This window comes from Bombus terrestris, chromosome 2 (genome assembly GCF_910591885.1).
Source record: "Bombus terrestris chromosome 2, iyBomTerr1.2, whole genome shotgun sequence".
Classification (NCBI taxonomy): domain Eukaryota; kingdom Metazoa; phylum Arthropoda; class Insecta; order Hymenoptera; family Apidae; genus Bombus; species Bombus terrestris.
In genome coordinates, this window is record NC_063270.1 from 9,444,883 (window position 1) to 9,464,738 (window position 19,856).

At 38.2% G+C, this 19,856-nt stretch overlaps 3 protein-coding genes across 10 annotated transcripts in view; 2 read left to right on the plus strand and 1 right to left on the minus strand.

The window, feature by feature from the left end:
• The window catches only part of LOC100650069 (serine-rich adhesin for platelets), a 58,573-nt gene extending 46,769 nt beyond the window's left edge, over positions 1-11,804 (plus strand). For 3 of the 6 annotated variants that reach the window (XM_012317755.3, XM_012317769.3, XM_012317753.3), the window contains 2 exons: positions 55-5,767; positions 6,454-11,804. In XM_012317755.3, the coding sequence (XP_012173145.2) occupies positions 55-5,767; positions 6,454-8,282 (7,542 nt within the window). In that variant the 3' untranslated portion in view covers positions 8,283-11,804. The remainder of the gene's footprint in view (positions 1-54; positions 5,768-6,453) is intronic. The other 3 variants (XM_012317784.3, XM_048414559.1, XM_048414560.1) reach the window with 2 other exon arrangements.
• A 1,631-nt stretch (positions 11,805-13,435) lies between these two features.
• On the minus strand, positions 13,436-15,412 carry LOC100650190 (cell division cycle protein 123 homolog). Of its 3 annotated transcripts, none has more exons than XM_012317805.2 (8): positions 15,287-15,412; positions 15,015-15,075; positions 14,709-14,928; positions 14,547-14,654; positions 14,264-14,486; positions 14,057-14,179; positions 13,699-13,958; positions 13,436-13,598 (listed from the first exon to the last, which is right to left on the minus strand). In XM_012317805.2, the coding sequence occupies exons 3-8, from the start codon at positions 14,913-14,915 to the stop codon at positions 13,536-13,538; spliced, it is 984 nt and encodes a 327-aa protein (XP_012173195.1). In that variant the 5' UTR covers positions 14,916-14,928; positions 15,015-15,075; positions 15,287-15,412; the 3' UTR covers positions 13,436-13,535. The 3 variants fall into 3 exon arrangements, with proteins under 3 accessions (XP_012173195.1, XP_012173205.1, XP_048270536.1); XM_012317815.2 differs by having other exon boundaries at positions 14,709-14,943; XM_048414579.1 differs by lacking the exon at positions 15,287-15,412 and adding an exon at positions 15,250-15,268.
• A 102-nt stretch (positions 15,413-15,514) lies between these two features.
• Positions 15,515-18,695, plus strand: LOC100644240. Its single transcript, XM_003393692.4, has 4 exons — positions 15,515-15,788; positions 15,889-16,169; positions 16,259-16,565; positions 16,640-18,695. Exons 1-4 carry the CDS (start codon positions 15,785-15,787, stop codon positions 18,277-18,279), a joined length of 2,232 nt encoding a protein of 743 aa, XP_003393740.2. The 5' UTR covers positions 15,515-15,784; the 3' UTR covers positions 18,280-18,695.
• The last annotated feature ends 1,161 nt before the right edge of the window (positions 18,696-19,856 follow it).

Here is a 19,856-nt window from a genome sequence, read left to right on the forward strand (position 1 = left end):
AAAGTTCGAGAAACAATTGAAAACTCTTTTCGTTTGTTTTTCTTTTAATTACAGTTTGGCGATAGCATAAAGCCCGTGGTAATCGAATTGTATATCAGGGCGTTGACCACGGATATGAACGAATTGGAGAGTCAAAAAACAAAATCCGATACGGAGAAGGTTCGCGAGACTGCAAAGCGTCTGAGCACGCAATTCCTCAAGTTAGCCGATGTCGTTGGTAGCAATATCGGTATTGCCCGAGAATGCGTGTTGACAGCATTTTCTCTGCATCCTACCAGGGCTTGTTACGATAGGATCAAGGAAATCGCTGTTGCTTGCGGAAAAACGAAAGAGGATGGAACCTCCGGTGATAACGTCACCGGCAATGAGAAACTAAACCACATCCTTGAGAATAATCATTCTAACATAGGATTAAAAAAGATCGATAGCAATGCCGGAGAAAAGAACGGAACAAAAGTGACGAATACGGATTCGTCTTCGTCTTTATGCAATTCTTCGTTATTTCCAGTGTCGCCGTCGTTGTCCAGTTCGATCACGGGTATAACAACACCAACGAAAAAGAATATCGACTTCCAAAACGGACAAGTAACCAAGAACTTTGAGCGAACGGATCAACTATTAAAGAGCCTTTTAACTCTGAAAAAGGGAGATACGACGAACTCGGCAAGCGACAGGTGTCCTTTGCATCCAAAGAGGGATTCATTATCCAATGGTCCACTCGGAGAGCTTTGCTTCAATTGCGGAGAATTTATTGGGAACGATATCTCGAAGAGTAAGACTCCAGAATCGAACAATACGAACTCTAGAAATGTGGAAAGAACGCTCGATGCTTTAATTCTGATCAAAGGCGACGCTGTCACGGGTTCTGCGAATTACGACGAAAAATCCGTGCCAAATCAAGTGCTAGACGCGGAAAAACTCGGTCTGTCGCCACAGCTTTGCGACGACTTGGCCGTGGTTTTGAGCAGTCCTCGTTACCACATGCTTAGCTGGGTTTTGGATTGGAAGGAGCTGAAAAGTCTGTGCGAGAGATACTTGGAGAATGCCGAGGAAATGAGAAATACCAACAAGGAGCTGAAATACCTCAATATCGATTATTCGCAGTTTAAAGATTGGCCCTCGGAAGATGATACCAAGGATATCTTTTTTGGAATTGAAAAGGGATACGAGCAATGGGTGGATTTACCTTCGGATGGCTCGGAACAGTTTGGTAGCTTCCAGCCTGCTGGTAACTTCAAGAGGTCGTCGACGAGAAGAAGCCTCGATGACGCTACCACTACCGATTCGGATAGCGGAAGTGTATTACGAGTAAGGAGAACAGGGAGACAGAGAAAACTTCATAGATTAGAATCTTCCGAAAGCGACTATGACAGCACGGAACGTAAACCGAAACATTTTAGGAATAGGATCAGTTCGATCTCTGATACTGACAGTAATACGCAAGACAGTCAAACAGACAGCTTTGGCAGCGATGGATGCCGACTGGAGGTAAAGAAAAAGTCGAATAAATCGTCCAATAAGGAGTCGAATAAGAAACGTTCAAAAACTTCAAAATTAACTGTTGATTCCGTCTCGCATTTTCATATGCTTGTTAATGAAAACGTTCGACATACAAACACGAACGAAGACGCGAGCGGTTCCGACGTAAGTGGCAACGATATTATAACTTTATTTTCTGCCGATATGGATGAAAACAAACGTGAAACAATAAAAGGTTCGACGTACACAGCAACCGCGCCATTAATACTTACAGAGAGAAGAAGCGACCCAGCGGTACTTAAATCTTTGAGGATGTTCAGGCCGCAAAATTCGAAGAAATCTGCGAGGATTTCTCAGATACTGCACAAGAATCTTCTAAATAAGAGTAAAGACAATAATAACTTAGAGAATAATACGAACAGTATAACGAAATTTGCTCCGATGCTCAGCACGCTCAACCTGAACCCGAAGATTGTATTAACCAGAGCAGACGAGATCGACAACAGACTGATACGATCGAAAAAGCAGCAACGATTGAGTAGCGGTGATATTACGAGCGAACTGATGAACATTCAGAAGAATATGCCATTCTCTCCGAACAAAAACGCATTATCCCCGTATCAGAAACAAAAAGGAAATGGAGCAGCCATCACTGGTAAAACTGACTTATCTCCTACCGGTGGACGGGACTTAAATTCTAAATCGAATTTGGGCAAAAGAAAGTTTGATATTCTTGCGAAGGTTGTCAGGGATTCGGATATCTTGGCAAAAAATGTACCGGGTCTAAATTCATTGGATATGATGGTACCGCCAAGAATGCGACCCACCGTAAACGTCGTACAACTTTCAAGAAACATTCCACAGAGTCCGAATTCGGGCTCTATCAACAGCGGAAATACTCCCCCGCGGCCAAACAGAACTCCGAGCGTGGCTGGAAACATTCAATTACCCGGTACACCCTCTTCCGGGGGGCACGATAGTGGTGTTGGCATGAGTCCGGCCGGTCAAACCCCTCCTCCGAGATCGTCGATTCTTCCCGATGTCGGTGAAGAAACGAATCAACTACCCGATAGTTCACCAACCTCTTCTACGACCACGAACGTTTCCGGTCAACTCGAGCCTGACTCGAGTCCTAGAACGGTGCCTATTCGGCGAAATCAACAGAGTCAGTCGCCCAAGAAATCTCCGTCTCCTTGTTCCACGGTCACAACTACCACGACGACGAGCTCGGTAGTCGCCTCGACGACCATCGCATCGGAGCAGCTACAAATCGTTTGTAAACCAGACGGTACATACCAGTTGGCCTCTATAAATCCGAACGTAGTGTCTAATCAGAGGAATGTCCTCAATCTGCAGAACATCGACGATGGAAACGTTGGTAATTTTTCGCGGCAAAACCAAAGAGCCGAAAACGCAAACGCGAACAGGAGTACGTACGAGAGATTAACGTCTGCAAAAGTGACGGCGCAGTCTGGACAAAACACCGGTTTGCCCAAATTTCAGCAAGCTTTCGGCAAAACTATATATACGCTTTCCACGGACACGTCGACGGGCGGCGTAACCGGCGCCTCATCGGAAACGCACGTACAGACGGCATCCCCGCAGAAGACGGCAAACCTATCGAAAGCAGTACAAACATCAGTACCTAATGCACAACAAACGAACGCGTCTACAGGCATAAACGTACAGTCCATTGCAAACATTCCAAATACGTTACAATTATCCACTAGCAGGCAAATCTTGAATATCGTCCAAAGCTCTGGAAATAACGCAAACGTAGCGTCTAGTCCGAATACGAATCAAACGTTGACGCAGCTAGTACAAAGCGTTCAGAATGCTTCGCCGGGTGTTATATACACGCACAAAATTCCTGTTACTATATCCACTACAAATCCGAGTCAACTGAACATTATACCGACTATATCGCATTCGAATTCGATACCACCTGGAAGAACACCGGTGGTCAAGTTGAACATTATTCGTGCTCCTTTGAGGCAACCAAACATTACCGGAGCTATTCAAGCAGTTTTGGCCACGCCAAGATTACAACAGCAACAGCAGCAGCAGCAGCAACAACAACAGCAGCAGCAACAACAACAACAGCCACCACCACAGCAACAACAACCAACAGTTAGGACAGACAGTTTACTTGGTTCTCCTATAGAGGTACCGAATCAAGTTAGCTCAACCACTTTAGAGCAATTGAGAGAATTCGAAAGCGTCCTGGAGCAAGTGAAAGAGAGGAGTACGATTCAACCACAGTCTCATCAAACGATATCCACCGCAGCCACTACCACCGTACAAACGCAAACTACTACGCAACAAACGCAAGCTACCAAACCACAGCAAGTTTCTGTGAGCGCTCTCACTCAACAGCTTTTGATGCCGACGCAGCAAACCACCAACAACGATTTTGCGAACAACGGCAACACAGTAAATTTTCAACAGGACGTTTTCTCTCAGAAAGTTTCTCTAACTTACGTAAATCAAAACGCAGGCTCCGTTGCCACGAAAACCCCAAATTCGACTCCGGTCGTTGTTGTGACCAGCTACTGTCAACCGGCGGCTTCGCCCGCTCTCAGTGTTACTTCGCAAAGTTCTTCCAGTCCGTGCGTCACCCCGGCTCCGACGCCTGCACCATCCGCTGGGAAAACGCCTCCCACTCCACCTTCGTCGAAAACGGTGAAAAAAACGGCGCCCAAGACGGTGAAAACCAGCGCGACGAACACGTCGAAGGCTTCACCAATACCGAAGCCGCAACAAAAGCCACAGGAAGACGAACAGACCGCTCAAAGAATCTACGCTATATTAGACGAGTATGCAGAGCAATTACGAAATTCTCCTGATCTGAACAATAAACCCGCTCCGAGGAGAAGATCAAATCCACCAACGAATCCGAGTCAATCTTCGAAGAGGAAAAAGTCGAATGCGAGCAAAACGAAACCTGGTGGTCAACAGAGTTCGGAACTTAGCCCGAGTACAGACGATCTCGGAAGAACAATGGGCAGCGAGGATTCTTCGAGCGGCGTTGTTCACGTGCAAGACAGTCCTGCTGGTTTCTCCGCTCCGGAGGAACCATCCAGTAACGTTGGAAACGTGACGGATGCAACTGCCGAAATTAGAAACCTGACGAACGATTCGAACGACAGTGTGGAATTAAACGTTAAAAGACGAAATCTGATTTTCGCGGAACCTGGTTCCGGGCAGTCGAGGGCGGTGATCGTTCAGGAAGCTGTGCAGACTGGTTCCGTGAGCGTCAGCGAAGCTCTAGCTTCGGTAACGGGAAAGATGGGAAGCACAGCTGTCTTGGTCCCTGGACCTAATTACATATTACCGATGAATCTAGTGAAAGGTCAGCAATTCACGATAGTATCCAGCGGATCGAAACTTCTTGCAACGGTGCCCGCGACCGTACGAGCTACTGGAAACACCGGTGTATCGAATACTCTCGTACTTCAATCCTTTTTGAATCAAGCAGGGAAAATAATTTCGCAACCGGGGCAAGTCAAACAAGTTAAAATACCAACGTTGCAGACTCTGTCAAGCAATCAGACTCTGACCACGACGCAAAACGTTCAGGGTGCGTCGGTGGTTATTCCTCATAGTGGAAATCATGCTCAATTTACGAGCGACGTAAGTACAGAGAAGAGTAACATCATCGGTGACTTGACTATGACAAAATCCGACACTGTGACTGGAGGAGTTACCGTTGAATCCGCGACGAACACGATCGTCGTGAACAAGAGCAATTCTACGATCGGTCTGATACAGCGTAACTTGAACGAGCCGTCAGAAAATCAACCGATATGCGGCGTGATCACCAGCAACCCTAATTTAACTCTTCAAGGCGCCAGACTGTTCAACTCCTCTATACACAAACTGACGACGCCGGCGCTTAAGTCTGACAACGTAGTGTGTATAACACCAACAGCTACGATCGCCCATAGTCCAGAAAAGAAGTCACCGCAAGAAAGTCAAATGCATAACGACAAACCTGTCTCCATTCAAACGAGTGCAACGATTGCTCTCGCTTTTGCCACTCAGTCCGATGTTTCCTTGTTGAACGACGCTCAACAACATCAGCAACAGCAACAACAACAACAAAAGGATATGAAGGAAATATCGACGGAAATAATCCCTGGTGCCAAGATCATCTCCCCGAAGACAGTCAAGAGAAAAATCGACGACGCAATGGGTATGTCGGAGAACGTTCCGAAAACCTTGATCACTTCCAACTCTGTCGTTTGTTCGAGCAATGCCACACCGTTACAGAGTAACGAAAAGATTGGTTAGTGTCTTTTCCAAAATTGGTACGATAATTGGACAAATTTTCTAATCTTTACAAACTTTTATCGCTCAAATGGTATTTAAAACACTTCCGCCAGACATCATATACATGTTTGATGCAAGAATTCCAATGCTATTACAGTATCGTGAAAAGATTCGTCGATTTCTTTGGTAATCTTCTTAAGTATTTGATTGCTACGTAAATTCAACAGGCCAGTCTATCTCTATATCCATTTACAACGTTCATTCATAGTGGCTACGAAAACTATTTGTGTATTACAAATTAACAGGCTTAACACTCAGTACTTGTAATTACAAAAATTTGATATCATGAAAACGAAACATAGAATCTAATAAAGAAGCACTTCATTGGAAAATAATGATACGTATAAATATGGTTTGTAGCCACTGTATGTGATGTTGCGTTATGCCTCTTTTGCAAAAATTTATCAATTTATCGTTAAAAATAGGATACGTTGTTGCATTTTTACTGCGTCTAAACGTCGCAAAGAGAGTAGAAAAATACGCGTTTAAAAAGAGATTTTGATAGCATGAGATTGGTCGATTGAAACTGGTACCCTGTAAAAGTGTAATGAGGTAACGATGTAAGAAGAGGCATACAGGATTTATACAGTGTAGTGGTAAGTAAGAAGAGCTTAAATAACGTGCCAACGTATCTGTTCACAGACTCTATGTCCACGATAACGGTTGCGAGTAAACAGTCTGGTGGAATCGACCACGCGACGCAGTTCCTGGTAACTGGTGGACCAAGTAGTTCGGATAGTCAAGAATCTGCTGTTCAGCAGTCTGCCGATGGTATCGAGGTATCGTGCAAGATCGGAAACGGCTTACTATATGGAAACGCGCGATTGCAAGAAGCTTGGGAACCAGAGGGTAAAGTGTCGCCCGATACACCTTGGCGATACGTTCCTACGTCAGCGAATTCTTTAAATATCGAACCTTTGAATTCAAGATACTCAGATAATTCAGAGAACGTTCAAAGCGTTCTGCAGATCATCAATAAAGGTCAAGGTATCGAGATGGCGAGTGGACAAATCTATCAAACGAACACGAAAAAGTACTTTATGAATCATACGTTAGAACCATTCCAGCAATACTCGAATAAGAGCAACATGATGAAAACGCCGTTAAATCCTAGATTAGATCGAGAATTGTTACAACAAAAGATGGAGAGGAAAGCAGCCGCGATAGAACGCGAGATGAAGCTACAGAAAAGTTTATCGGAGGAGTGCGAAGACTTGGGCGTGGATGAACCGAGCACCAGTGACTTGTTCCCAGAGGCAGATTTGTTGTTCGATACGAATCATTCGCCATCTTTCGATCATTCTTCTCAGGACGCATCCTGCAGTCAACCGCTGGGTATGAAATCTTACGGTGGTTCCTACTTTCGTTCATTAGATTCGTCAAGCGGTAGCAGAGACGCCAGTCCCGTTGCCGATTTTAAGCTGAACGAACGTAGAAAAAGTAGCAGCCAGCGAACCAGATCCGCGAAAGATTCTTTGAAGAAATTGAAAAGAGACAAGATAGATGATCTACATTTAGAAAATCCGTCGAAACACTTGCGGCTAACCTTGGATAATTTAAGTCAGGACGAAGCATCGAATAGTAATTCTGATATTTCGAGATTATCGCCGACGAATCTGGGATCGTTGGAAAACGATTCGTTGAAGGATACGGGTCGGACAAAAATGATGTCAAGAAATGGTTCGAAGGAAGGTTCGCCAAGTAGCGTATCGAGCATTCCATCAAACATGAAATTGGATATCGACTTGGATTCGGAATCGCTACCCCCAAGCATCAATGTAAATAATACCTCGGCAGCAAGCTCGGGGGACGAAAGCTTAACCTTGCTGAGCGGTAACACCGCCGATGTCACGATACCTTCACCACTCTCGCCGATCGCTGGTCCCATGCTATCGACGCACAAGTATACCTATACCAATAAGAAGCGAATTCCGTCGAAGGTGACGAGGATGGATTACCTTTCTTGGGAGAGTCCAATGTCCGAGAGAATGAGATCGAGCAGCGACGAAGAGGATTCTAGTATAAGCGAGTCGATCAGCAGTCAACCAGAAGACAACGCTCTGAGCAACGGACTCGAGGATAGTGTACAAAGTCTCAAATCTCTGTCGAACGAGCGACGCTGCAATTATCTAAAAAAAAAGGATAAGTTACAGGTGAATTCAAGAGTAGTATTGAATCGAGCGGATCATAAAAGTAGTCTGTCGAAACGTACCAAGCTGAACGAGTCGATTCAAGATTCGGTCATGGTTTCCAGTGATAAGGCCTCTGAGGCCTCGGACGACGAAACGAGCAATATCGCTTTGGTCGAGCCGGGCTGTCGAGCCAGACGATCCAGTTTACGTGGACACGTTAAGAAGGGATGTGCCTGTTGCAACGGATCGCCGGAAAGACCCAAAAAGAAATCGGTCAAGCCCGAACATTCGAAATTAAAGAAGCGACTGCCCTCGAAACAGGCTGGAAAGAAAAGGTAGTCCTAGCGTTCGAACGCTCGACGGAGCATCGCGTGTTCAATCCTAATAGTGTATGCTCATGCCTGGCGACACATGTCCAGTGACAAAGGAGCTTCCAAATGTATGGGCGTCGTACTCGTACTTCTCGCTACGAGAACGACACAAAACCTATAACTGACAGCCGGAAAGCGCATCGAAGGGAAACCAAATCGCGTATATAATTCGCTCGGATCGGATGATGAGGTACACAAACTACAAATTTGTATATAATATATTAGCGAATACGGGAGTTGTTAGAGACAAACTTTTATCATACACCGATAACTCGGAGTGCGTCAGTTCTCGATACAGCGTAAACACTGATCCCGTTTCATCTATGAGAGAGCAAAGAAAGGAGCATAGAAAGAGCGAAAGAGGGAGAGAGAGATAACGAGCGAACAGTTTATTAGCGATTCTCGAGGTATAGGGCATCCTCTTACCACTAAATGTTATTATGATAACTAGATGTAAGATGCAAATTATAATGAATGGCAGACTTAAAGTAAATCATTAAGGATATTAGAGACGCAATCTAGTCAAAAGATAAAGAAATTCGTTGCGAGAAGTAGGCGTGAATGCGCGAAATAGTGTGAGCGCGAAAAAAAAAGCGTAAATGAAAAAATAGCGGAGGATAACACGAGTAAGAGGAGAGAGAGCGAGAGAGTGAGCGAGAGAGAGAGAGAGAGAGAGAGAGAGAAATAAGCGTATCCGACTGTCGATAGATCCCTCGCAGACTAAAGAATTTATAATTAAAAGCCTGAATTTATAACTCTGTCTACTGTATCTATCATGACGATACTATTCCACGTTCTTCTACATGGTGTGGTCAGACTGAATAGACGAATTAATCTATAGATCTCGGTAAATTAATGTAGTAAAACATGCATTTTGAACTTTTTGCCTTTCCGCGTAATGCTTCTCGATAACTTAGAACCTTCACTTTATAATCGAGATGATTCTTGTAAATTGTAGTGTCATACCTTTGTGCAAGGGAATAGTGACGAAATGGTTAAATGGATGAGTAATAATAAAAAAAGAAAAAAACCAAATAAAGGTAAACGTATTTAAAAGAAGATATCGAGAAGGAGAGATGATAGAGAAAAGAGACGAGAAAATATATATAACTAAGGAGAGTAACCTTGTGTGTCGTACAGGCCGACCATACCTTGTCACGGTGCATGTAAAAAGTACCCAAAACACTGTACATTACGTAGATAATTCATTAAAAGTATAGTATTATATCGCTGCACTTTAGTACAAAATCGCTTCACCTTGTTTCAGAATGACAAGTTTATATCATCTTTCGGTGTGCTGTCGTGACGCGTGAATGCCTGCAACATATTATAAAACTATAAGCAAAGATAACACTTGTAAAGGTTGTGTAATTAAGCTACGAAACACTGATTAATTTCCGTACGTTTCTTTCGCGCCTTCCTCATAGTGTGATTGGAGGTTTGTCCGCGTAAAGGCTAATAAAACTCGTTAATCGAGGCGTTTAATGTATTATCTCTGGCGCATAAACTAAGAGTTAAGGATGTTGAAAAGTAATGTTCCTGTGAATAGTCTCCTTTCGTGATACGAACCAAAGTGATTCCGTTTAGAAGCAAAAGATGGAAGAAAATAAATGATAAACAGAAATAACCTTAAAGAAGAAAGAAAAAGATAAAATGAGAGAGAAATGAAGTACGAGATATAAGCGTATTAAATTTATTATCTTTCTTATAATCTCATGTAAATTGTTATATTAGTTGCTTCGATCGTAAGATAAAGTATCTTCTTCGTTTTTCCATTCTGTCAACGATTAGTAAAACTCTACCTCGTGCACGCGTCGATCATTTTTCATAATTCTCATCATGTTTTTAAGCAATTTCTATACACTTCGCCCGCTGTAACTTGAACGATTTTAAATAATATCTTTCACTTTGAATCGCATGAATAAGTGGGTGGAGGTGGAGGTGAGGGTAATATAGACAATCTGTAATTGCTGCTCCTAACATTTAAATTATTTTTATCGGAAAATAATTTATGTTTAAACAATGTCGTATCATTAACAATAACAGAATGCGTACAAAATCCAGGTCTAAAGCCCGATGTTTTAGCCATTAACGATATGTTTCATTAGACGCTCTATGAATTCAACCGCTTCTCTGAGTTTACTTGTCTATCTTATTCCATTTTAATCGTCCAACACCTTCTTGTAAATAATGTACATTTCATACTTTCCAAATCCCTTTTCAATCGTTCAACGAATAATCCCACAACAAATTTCAGCGTAATCCGACGAGTTTTCAGCGGGGCGAGCCAAGGAAAAAAAATGTCAAGTTAATGTTATCGTGTAAACGTAAGCTCTTATCTTCCTATAAAGCTAAAGCGATGTAAGAAAAGGAAAGACACGAAGGAAAGGAATGGAAATGAAATTACGGAAAGAATCGGACGTACGGACAACAAATAGACACGGACAGATGGAGACGTTGAGAAGATGCATCTTTGTGAGTATGTGTAAATTTTGGAAAAACGTCACACCAAAATAATACGTATTTTTCGATGGGAAGGAAGAAAAACATATTACATGTAGCTTATACGTTAAAGCAAAACAAGCGAGAAACAGACAGAATGAATGTGCATGTACGTATGAGTGAATGAATGGAAGAGAAAAAACGAGGAAGAAAATACGATTGTCAGTGATAGCCTGGCCTTTTTCGCCACCTTTAGTCGTACCAATCGCATTTATAATAGAGGGGTAACTGTAGTCTTCGTAAAAAGAACTCATGAATGGACTTAAATAAAAAAACAAAAAAACGAAAAACTAGAAGAAACACTTAAGGATAAGCAAAGTTTTCCAGAGCCGAGAGCTTTTCAGGTACTTAAAAAAAGAAGGAAAAAAAAGAAGAAGGAAGGACAAAAAAGCAAACGAACAGGAAGGAAGAAAGAGGAGGTATAGTAAAAAAGACAGGAGAGAAGAAACTAAATGTAGAAAGAAACAAAACCGCTTTACACTGGCCGTTAAGTGATTAACTTAAGAGTTTTTGTATCGTACGTTTATTAAGACTACTGTTTTTTCTCACTCGAACCACCCCTTACTACCAGTATTCGAAAGGACGATGTTTGCCGCGTCACTTTGATATCTGTAAACAGCAACGTGAGAAAATAATGTAGGGAAAAGAGGAGAAGCATTATAAAAAAAAAAAAAAAAAAAAAAAAATAAGGAAAAAATAAATAAGTAACCGATAATTCTAGAGAGTGGAAATGGAGAAATTGGCGAAAGAGCGAAAAAGGGAGAGAGGCAGAGAGAATACGTATAAACGAAACGGCCGTGCACTGCAAAACGTACATTGATTAAAATACGTATTGTCGTTTAGCACAAATCAGTTGAAAATCGAGAGATTAAGTAATTACAAAAATGATGAACGAAACCGATGAGAGACGGGAAGCCAGATAAACCGAGGACGAAGTTGTTAAAAAAAAAAACGAGAAAAATCAGAAAAAAAAAACGAAAAAAGAAAAGTAATAGACACCAGTACAGTCATGTCCGAAATATAAAATAAAAAAAAAAAGAAAAAGGAAGAGAATAAAAGAAAGAGAAACGTGTAAGATCGGCTTCTCTGTATATACGTTTAAAAGAATGCAGTAAAGGAAAAGCACGAATGAAGGGAACATTTCTTTTCTAGACATTACCATTATACATATGTACTGTAATTATATAAAACATTAATAATACATATTTTCGAGATACACGATCAGTCGGAAAAAGTTTGTTCGGTGAAGGCTACGGTTCGATCTAACGCATCATTATATTTAACGTAGAATCGATATTTACATGTGAATACACTTGCACCAGCATTTATATGTAAATATTTGACTAGCGTTAAGTGAACAAATTCATGCATAAACTTGCAATCTTCGTAGTTCTCTCCATGCGATACATATTATTCCTTTGTGACTTCGATAAATGCTAAAGGCCTCGTTATTTTCACACATTTTGACAAACGCATGTTTCGGACTGAAAATATTGAATTTATATTTTTAAGATCGTTCTACTTAATAAACGCGTACAAAAAAAGCAGCGGTGCACTACAACGCTAACAATTGAAACTGAAAGGTCTTTATAGAAAATTACGTGATCTCATGCAGTATTTTGTAGGTACTTCTGATTTTGCTGTTCGCTTAATTTATTAAAACAGAAAATTTATTTTCATATTACCGGCACATCTCTTTGCGACATTGATATTGCTAAGTCATTAATGTTTTATGAACGGGTTTGCATAGAGTTTCATAGCAATGTTTCTTGTTTTTAAAAGTGACTGAATTACGTATGATTGAGAGTCTGGTCGTAAAGAGGTGAAAGAGTAAATTATTAAATTTATAAATATTGGAACACTTGAATAGTCGTCATATACGTCTGAACAGACAACCAAATTATGACTATACTAATGAATACGAACCCTTACAAATTAAAATTTGAATTGATTCTACGTATATATTATATACATCTATTAAAATTCTATTTTTGATATATTTTATATTTATTTAACTAAACTGTTAATATTGGAAATCAAATTTCTCTTCAAATTTATTTTTTTCTTTTCTTCCTTTTAATAGTTGCAAAATAATAAATGTAAAGTGAACAAAAATTATATCGAATTACCAACAATTAAATATCTGAATATCTGAATGATAACAATCCTGAAGAACATCGCACATAGGTGAAACATTAAAAATAAAAAACAAAAAAAAGGAATTAATTACATTTACAGTTGCTAAAAGTTACCATCAAATATTTTTCATGTTCAAATGTATCAAGAAATGTAAAATCAGAAAAAAATGAGTAAGGATCAATCAATATAATTGCTCGATCTTGTTGACTTTTGTCAGGTAATAATGAGAAAAGAACGAAAAATACTCCGTGGATATGACTGTACAGCGTATTAACTTGTCCGGAGGTACATATATCGAGAATCCTTTTTCAAATCGAAGTATTAAGGATTGCATATTGTACATAAACAAGACATATTTTCTATATAAAGGACGTCGCTCGGTAAGGCCGATGGCTCGAAAAATATTGCAATATTACGATAATTCTTTTAAGCGGTAGGATAGCCTTTAATCGTTTTATGTAATGTAATGATAGAAGAGGGTCTGGCAGAATAAAAGTGAAAGTTCTGTATTTAAAAATGTTTTTAAGTGTACAATTATTCATTTGTTATTAGCTTTTTCGTTTTCCTTTTTTCAAACACATCAATCATGCTCTAAACTATTGGAATTTGCGCTTTCGTAGTCTTTCCTTTGACTTTCCACCTCCTTAAGTAAAAGATATTAAGTTAATATATATATATATATCTTTTTAAATATAACTGCTTCGTATATATGTTACTACTAATTTGAGAAATCATACACTTACTCGTTGAATAATATCTAGCAACGTGGAACTTTCGTTAGATTGAAAAAATTCATTTATTTCCTGTGGAATACAAAAATGATTTGGAGCTTTCGGTTGAATACCAATTTCCTCACCAATAAACCTAAATTCTGGAATACTTTCTTCTAGATTCTGTAATTCTTCATATGTAAAAAGAGTTCCTTTGGTAACAGATTCATCCAAAGGGCCAAAGTCAACTATTTTTACTTTCTCTTTTTTATACCGTATAACATCAAATGAATCTATATTATGGTATATTACATATTAAAAGATATAGACTTTAAATATTAGGATTAAGAAGTAGACTTTAATTTAGCAAAAATATTCCACAAATACTCACAATTATTCAGTGGAAACCTGTTTTTAATACGTTCCATAAATAAGCTTTTTATATCTGTCTGAATATTATATTTTTCCGATTCATTGTAACTATGATATTGTGATATATCCCGTTGACTAATTGCTGAAAGAAATTAAAGCAATAATCTTTGATAAATATATAATTATGTAACATAAAACATAAATATGCTAAATTGAAATTTGTTACCTATAAGTTCATTTTGTATTACAAAGCATCGAAATTCTGTACAAGGATTAATATCCTTCCATTGCTTTAAGATAAGAGAAGATTTTATAGGAGTTTCATGATTTATATAATTTTTTGTATTATTCAAATCTTTGGCAATTCTATCTGAACTTTTTAGTAACAAGTATACTTCTTCCAATGTCTTGCATTTCAGAGTTTTAGTTGGTGCAACCCAAGTCGCATCCTGAAAATATTTTTCAGTTAAATTAAATATTTTCCTGTAGAAACCAAAATTTTTACATACCAGAGGTGAACTCCAATTACTTTTTATGAAAACTGCACCATATTCGTTTATGACATCTTGAATTTGTTGACTGAATTGTGGAAATGTTGGTTGAACCTCGAGTGAATGCTGAAACAAAATAATTTCTGATTGCTTCTTTTTATGTACACATTTTAAACCTACCTCATCATTTACTACTGGAGATCCATCCATCCATTCTGTATTCTGCAATGTGGAATCGGTTGCCTCAACAGGTAAAACAAATGCATCGTGTTCCAAGTACTTAAGTACTTCATCAGGAATGTGAATAATTGTAGCTCTCAAAGAGTCTTTAGAAAATAGAGGGTACCATGATGTAAAAGAGCATTCAGGTTTTAAACTATTGACCATGTTAAGCCTATACCTAATTGATCAAGAGCTTTTACTGACAAATCAACCAAAAATTTTTAATTTAAACTTTTTAATGAACGCATTGTACTTGCTACTTACTTAACTTTAGAATTTATCGAGTTATTCTGTAACTCAGTTTTGTACAAAAATAATGTAAATTCTGAAATTTAGTAAACGTCAAATATTATTAATGAATGAAAATGAATTCCAATCAAACGAATGTGTTTAATCTAGTTTAATTATAAATATATGATATAATTGGAACTATTATTTTAAAGTAACAAAAACAATGTAGCCAAAAAACAAGTTTATATGAATTGTAATAAATATTTACGAAAATTTTTATAACTAAAAATAAAATTCAACTACACCAGATCACTATGTAGATTGTAGACGATATAGAGTATAAAAGATGGCAACTATACAAAGGCAATAAGCGTCGATTTCTTGGGTCATATTTTTCGTTCCCGTACTAAAGATATATGCTTTTGTGTTCAATTAGTGGAAATATTTTTATTTGTTATAGGATTTTCTATAAATACCAATAAAACAAGCTTCAGTATTAGTTATTATGACGTAATAGTACAAATATGTAATCTTGATTAATAGCTAACCTACTGTCACTAGTTTCTATTATTGTGTTTTATAGAACTTATAACGTAAGGCAGTTTAGAGATGATGAAAATTAGGTTTTCAAAGAAAAATTTGTCAAGTAATGCAAACAAAGAAAAGGTCAGATGTTACAACATACATGACTCACTAAATGTGTCAACATTGATATTTCCTGTCGCATCTCATACAACTCAGTTATATAAACATTCCAAATAAAATACCTGTAGTAGAGAATATCAATATATTTTGCTAATAATATGGGTAAGCAATATGAAATAGAATTATTATAAATCACTTTGTTGCATTATTTAATAAGAGGGTGAATTATGTTTGCAAATTATAACTGAATTTTTATTCAAAGTGATGGCAGGGAACGAAAGCACACCTGGATCTTTGGCAGAAGATTCATTATCCACAAGATTACAATGGCTTCGTCAACGTAGGGAAGCATTGCAAGAGAAGCTAGCTCAAAAAAATAATGAACTTAAAAATCTATGTGTAGAGGAAGCAGAATTAACTGGTGTTTTGCCACCAGAAATTCCATTAGAACCAGGAGAGAGCCCACCGGCATTCCGTAAAAGAGTTGGAACAGCATTTACATATCCACAAAATTTAATTAATAAATTGAAAACAAATGAAGTTGTATGTTTTTAAGAAATTTTAAGAGATTAATTCATTAAGTTCAAGATTTCAAAGTAGAACTCAAGTGATTTATTGTGTTTTCTCTATAGGAGGAATCTGCTTTAGAATTAGAACGACAAGTTCAAATTGGTATAGTAGAAGCTGCTTTAGGAATTGTAAATGATCCTACAGAAAGCAAAGCAGTACGCCGTAAGCATAGACTTGTTTACCAACAAAGCCAACGCAGGCTACAAGAATTAGAGGCACGTTTAAATTTCCTAAGACAAAGTCGTAATAAAACTCATCATTCAACTCCAACACAATTCCAACATCCTAGTATTTGTAATGCCCAACCACATTTACATGCAAATGTAAAACATAGAACAAAAAAACCTCGACCACCATTAGATGGCACAGGTACAGTAACTTTTTATTCTGATATGAAAATGATTAAACCTACTTAACTTTGTTTTAAATATACTTTTTCATAGTAAATGATGTAAATTCAAAAACTACAAGAGGATTGCTTCAAGAAGGTGGTATAAGCTTAAGTCCGTTAGGATCAGAAGAGAAGTGTAGCACTTATCCTAATCATGGATATGATGATCAGTCAATAATTCCTAGCACTTGTAATCACAATCACATTGGTACTTATTGCCCTACAATTTCTGATCAGCGACAAGGTATCAAAATAATAGAACATGATCATAACGATAATCAAAATGTTTATATATTATCCGATCAATGTCGCACGCGAACGTATTCTCACGGTAGTGGTAGTTCGCGTAATCAAAATCACTATCAAGATAGTGAACGAATGTACCGACCACTGCCAAATACATATGCCGAAGACGAACGTCAAATAAGATACCGCCAATTTCAACCAGAACAAGTGCATAATCATCAACAATATTCTGACTATAAGCATTTAGATAATGACGTCCAGCGAAGATCCGGACAGGAATATTATGAAAGAGACTTTCGTACATTACATTATACGCATATACCTGAGTTTCCAATATATCATAAAAATTCACAACCACAACCCGTACTAAGACGAGACCGCGATAGCAATACAAATAAAAATTTGCGATATACAGATTCACCAAGCGAGTCACAATTACCATCAGGCTATTGGATGCGATATGAAGACGAAATTGTTTGGTGCACAGATGATCAACTTGCTTCAGATAGATTTGGTAGTTTAGATCGAAGGAAACGCAATGCCGTCCAACATACGAGTAGTATTGGAACCGACATGCAACCACGATATCGCACAGTATCCGTAGGTTGCAATAAAAGTCCTTCTTATATTGCATCTCATCAAAATGCTTCTGTTCATTTACTTCCATTATCTGAACAGCCGTCAACTAACAATAAAATGTTACTACGTACGCAATCTTTAGGAAGCGTCGAAAAATGGCATTCGAATCATTTACATGAACTGCATGATGGTAAGGATACAACGGATAATATTAGTAGAAAAGGAAGAGAAAAAGAATGGTATGAAACCTCTTTGGATTCAGGTACAAGTCCGGGATCAGATGTTAATTTAATATCTTCCCATAAAAATATCCACTATCAGTCTACTCTTCCTGTTTGCTCTAAATCATCTACTAATAGTAATGGCGAAGATGGGAAAAGTAATTATATTCCTTCTGTAAATCATCGTAAAAGTGATATACTAACGATTGAAACTGATCAACATTTACAACCATTATCATCTCGTTACGAGCCAACACGAAAAAAGGTACTTGAAATTCCAGCCGAATCGAAATCACCTCAAGAAACAAATGAAGAAACAATTATGTTAGGATCTTCTCAGAATTGTACAATTGTACAAGCTGGAAAATATCAACCATACAGAGAAGTTACAAAACCTTTTGAAATGTCTGATTTTTACAAATATTCCACCAAGTTTCGTAAAAGGAACGAAATTAATGGACAGAATATTTCAAGTGAAACACAAAATGATTCTCGAGGGTCGCACTATGTCGGAACAACCGATCTTGGAGAATCTGAATCTTCGAATACGATTCACAATGGATCAATTGCTGGTTCAGTTCAAAAAAGAATTTATCAGCCTGTTCAAAGAATGACGTGTCAACCTTATCTCACATCATTAAGATAACTTTTGATTATAGATAAAGTAGGAATAATCTAACAGAATGATGTGAAAAAGACAAGATAGGCTGGACCTGTCTAAACAAATATTCAAAACTCACTTTCAATTTGTAACAGATTTAGGAATGGTATACCGATTGCAGTGATTTTTGCCTTAATATCTCATTACAATTTGATAAATCTTATAACCTTCTGCATTACGATACTGCCAATCGACTGCATTAAAATTAATATGGAGACCTGGAAAGTGCCTTATTTTAACAAAAAATTGCTGTTGAAATTGTACGAAATTTTACGATTACATTATTTGTAATATTAACATACATAAGATCTTTTGAGATTTTTGAACATCATATATATATCTAAGTACAATTGATAACCATCGCGTTTAAAAATAACCGATATTTTTCATTTAAGAAAATGGCAGAACATGCCAAAAGTGATCATATTTTGTTAAGCCGACTGCCTAGATTTCTAATGTAAGATATAAATAAATTTTTTTCGTAATTAATTTTTTTAAATATTTACTATATAGTATATAGTATATAGTAGCAAAAGGTACATTTAAAGTAATGTAAAAAACTAAAAAATACATTTAGACAGCATAGAAAAGTATAAGACTATCACAATGATACATTTGAGATTAAAGCATATAAACTAAGTAATATTAATAAGGAATGATTTTCATTTATTTCATTATAACATATATATGTCGGGTTGGCGTTAAGATTAGAGTTAGGATTAAGGGCGTGAAACGAATCCCTATTGGCATTAGATGTGATCATTATGCAATAGAGGAGATATCTACTAGTGCAAATATGATTATGATAGAATTTGACAAGTAATCGCGATAATTAGATACTCGAGAAGCTAATGACAATGATCCTAGACTCAATAACGAATCCGCGGTCAACGGGATGACGAACTCTACTCTTCTTTAGTGTCTAAGTTGTACTCAATGTTAATGCATGGAGCAATCACTACGTATGTGAGGGTTACTTGAATCGTCGTTGAGATCGTACGGGAGAGTAGTTCTCCATCACGGTAATGCTGTCGAGGAAAACTATGATGGGTGTGTCTAAGGGCACGAGGTCATAGGATTCGTGAAGAAAAGTCTTCGTTCGGAAAGTGAGGGAAATTGACGTTACTGTTAATTGGTCAATTTCCGTGTTGGTGGTTAGAGAAGGATGTTAGCCGTCCTTGGGGAAAGTTGCCAGTGGGAAGCGTTCGTGGAAGGATAGATTTCTCTTATCTTCCCGTAGTTGGGACACAGGCTATTTGTCTATTTGAAACACTTTGTATAATTGAAACTTAATATTCGTAACGGGTCCTCGGCCTGCTAAACATATACTCTGAAGATGCGTCAACATCTGGCAATCATTTTACCCGAAGGACAAAGTCTGCGTGTGGCGAGCCACGAGACAGAAATCGTTGAAACGTTTACCGTCGTGCTCCGTCCCAAGTATTTCTTTTAAGGAGAGCTATAGAGTTACTTCATACCTTTGTTAGACAAAAAGTTCATCCCTTGACCGCGGCTACGTTCGGCGACTGGTTGTCGCCTCGAGCCCGAGCTCACTATCATAA

What these genes read in the sequence shown, in the direction of transcription:
- LOC100650190 (XM_012317805.2), bottom strand. Translation starts at nt 14,915, where the DNA reads ATGGTCAATAGTTTAAAACCTGAATGCTCTTTTACATCATGGTACCCT. An exon ending in CTCCAGTAGTAAATGATGAG is followed by an intron (nt 14,655 to 14,708) that starts GTAGGTTTAAAA and finishes ATTTTGTTTCAG; the next exon opens with CATTCACTCGAGGTTCAACC. An exon ending in AATACAAAATGAACTTATAG is followed by an intron (nt 14,180 to 14,263) that starts GTAACAAATTTC and finishes AATTTCTTTCAG; the next exon opens with CAATTAGTCAACGGGATATA.
- LOC100644240 (XM_003393692.4), top strand. An exon ending in AATTGAAAACAAATGAAGTT is followed by an intron (nt 16,170 to 16,258) that starts GTATGTTTTTAA and finishes TTTTCTCTATAG; the next exon opens with GAGGAATCTGCTTTAGAATT. An exon ending in ACCACCATTAGATGGCACAG is followed by an intron (nt 16,566 to 16,639) that starts GTACAGTAACTT and finishes ACTTTTTCATAG; the next exon opens with TAAATGATGTAAATTCAAAA.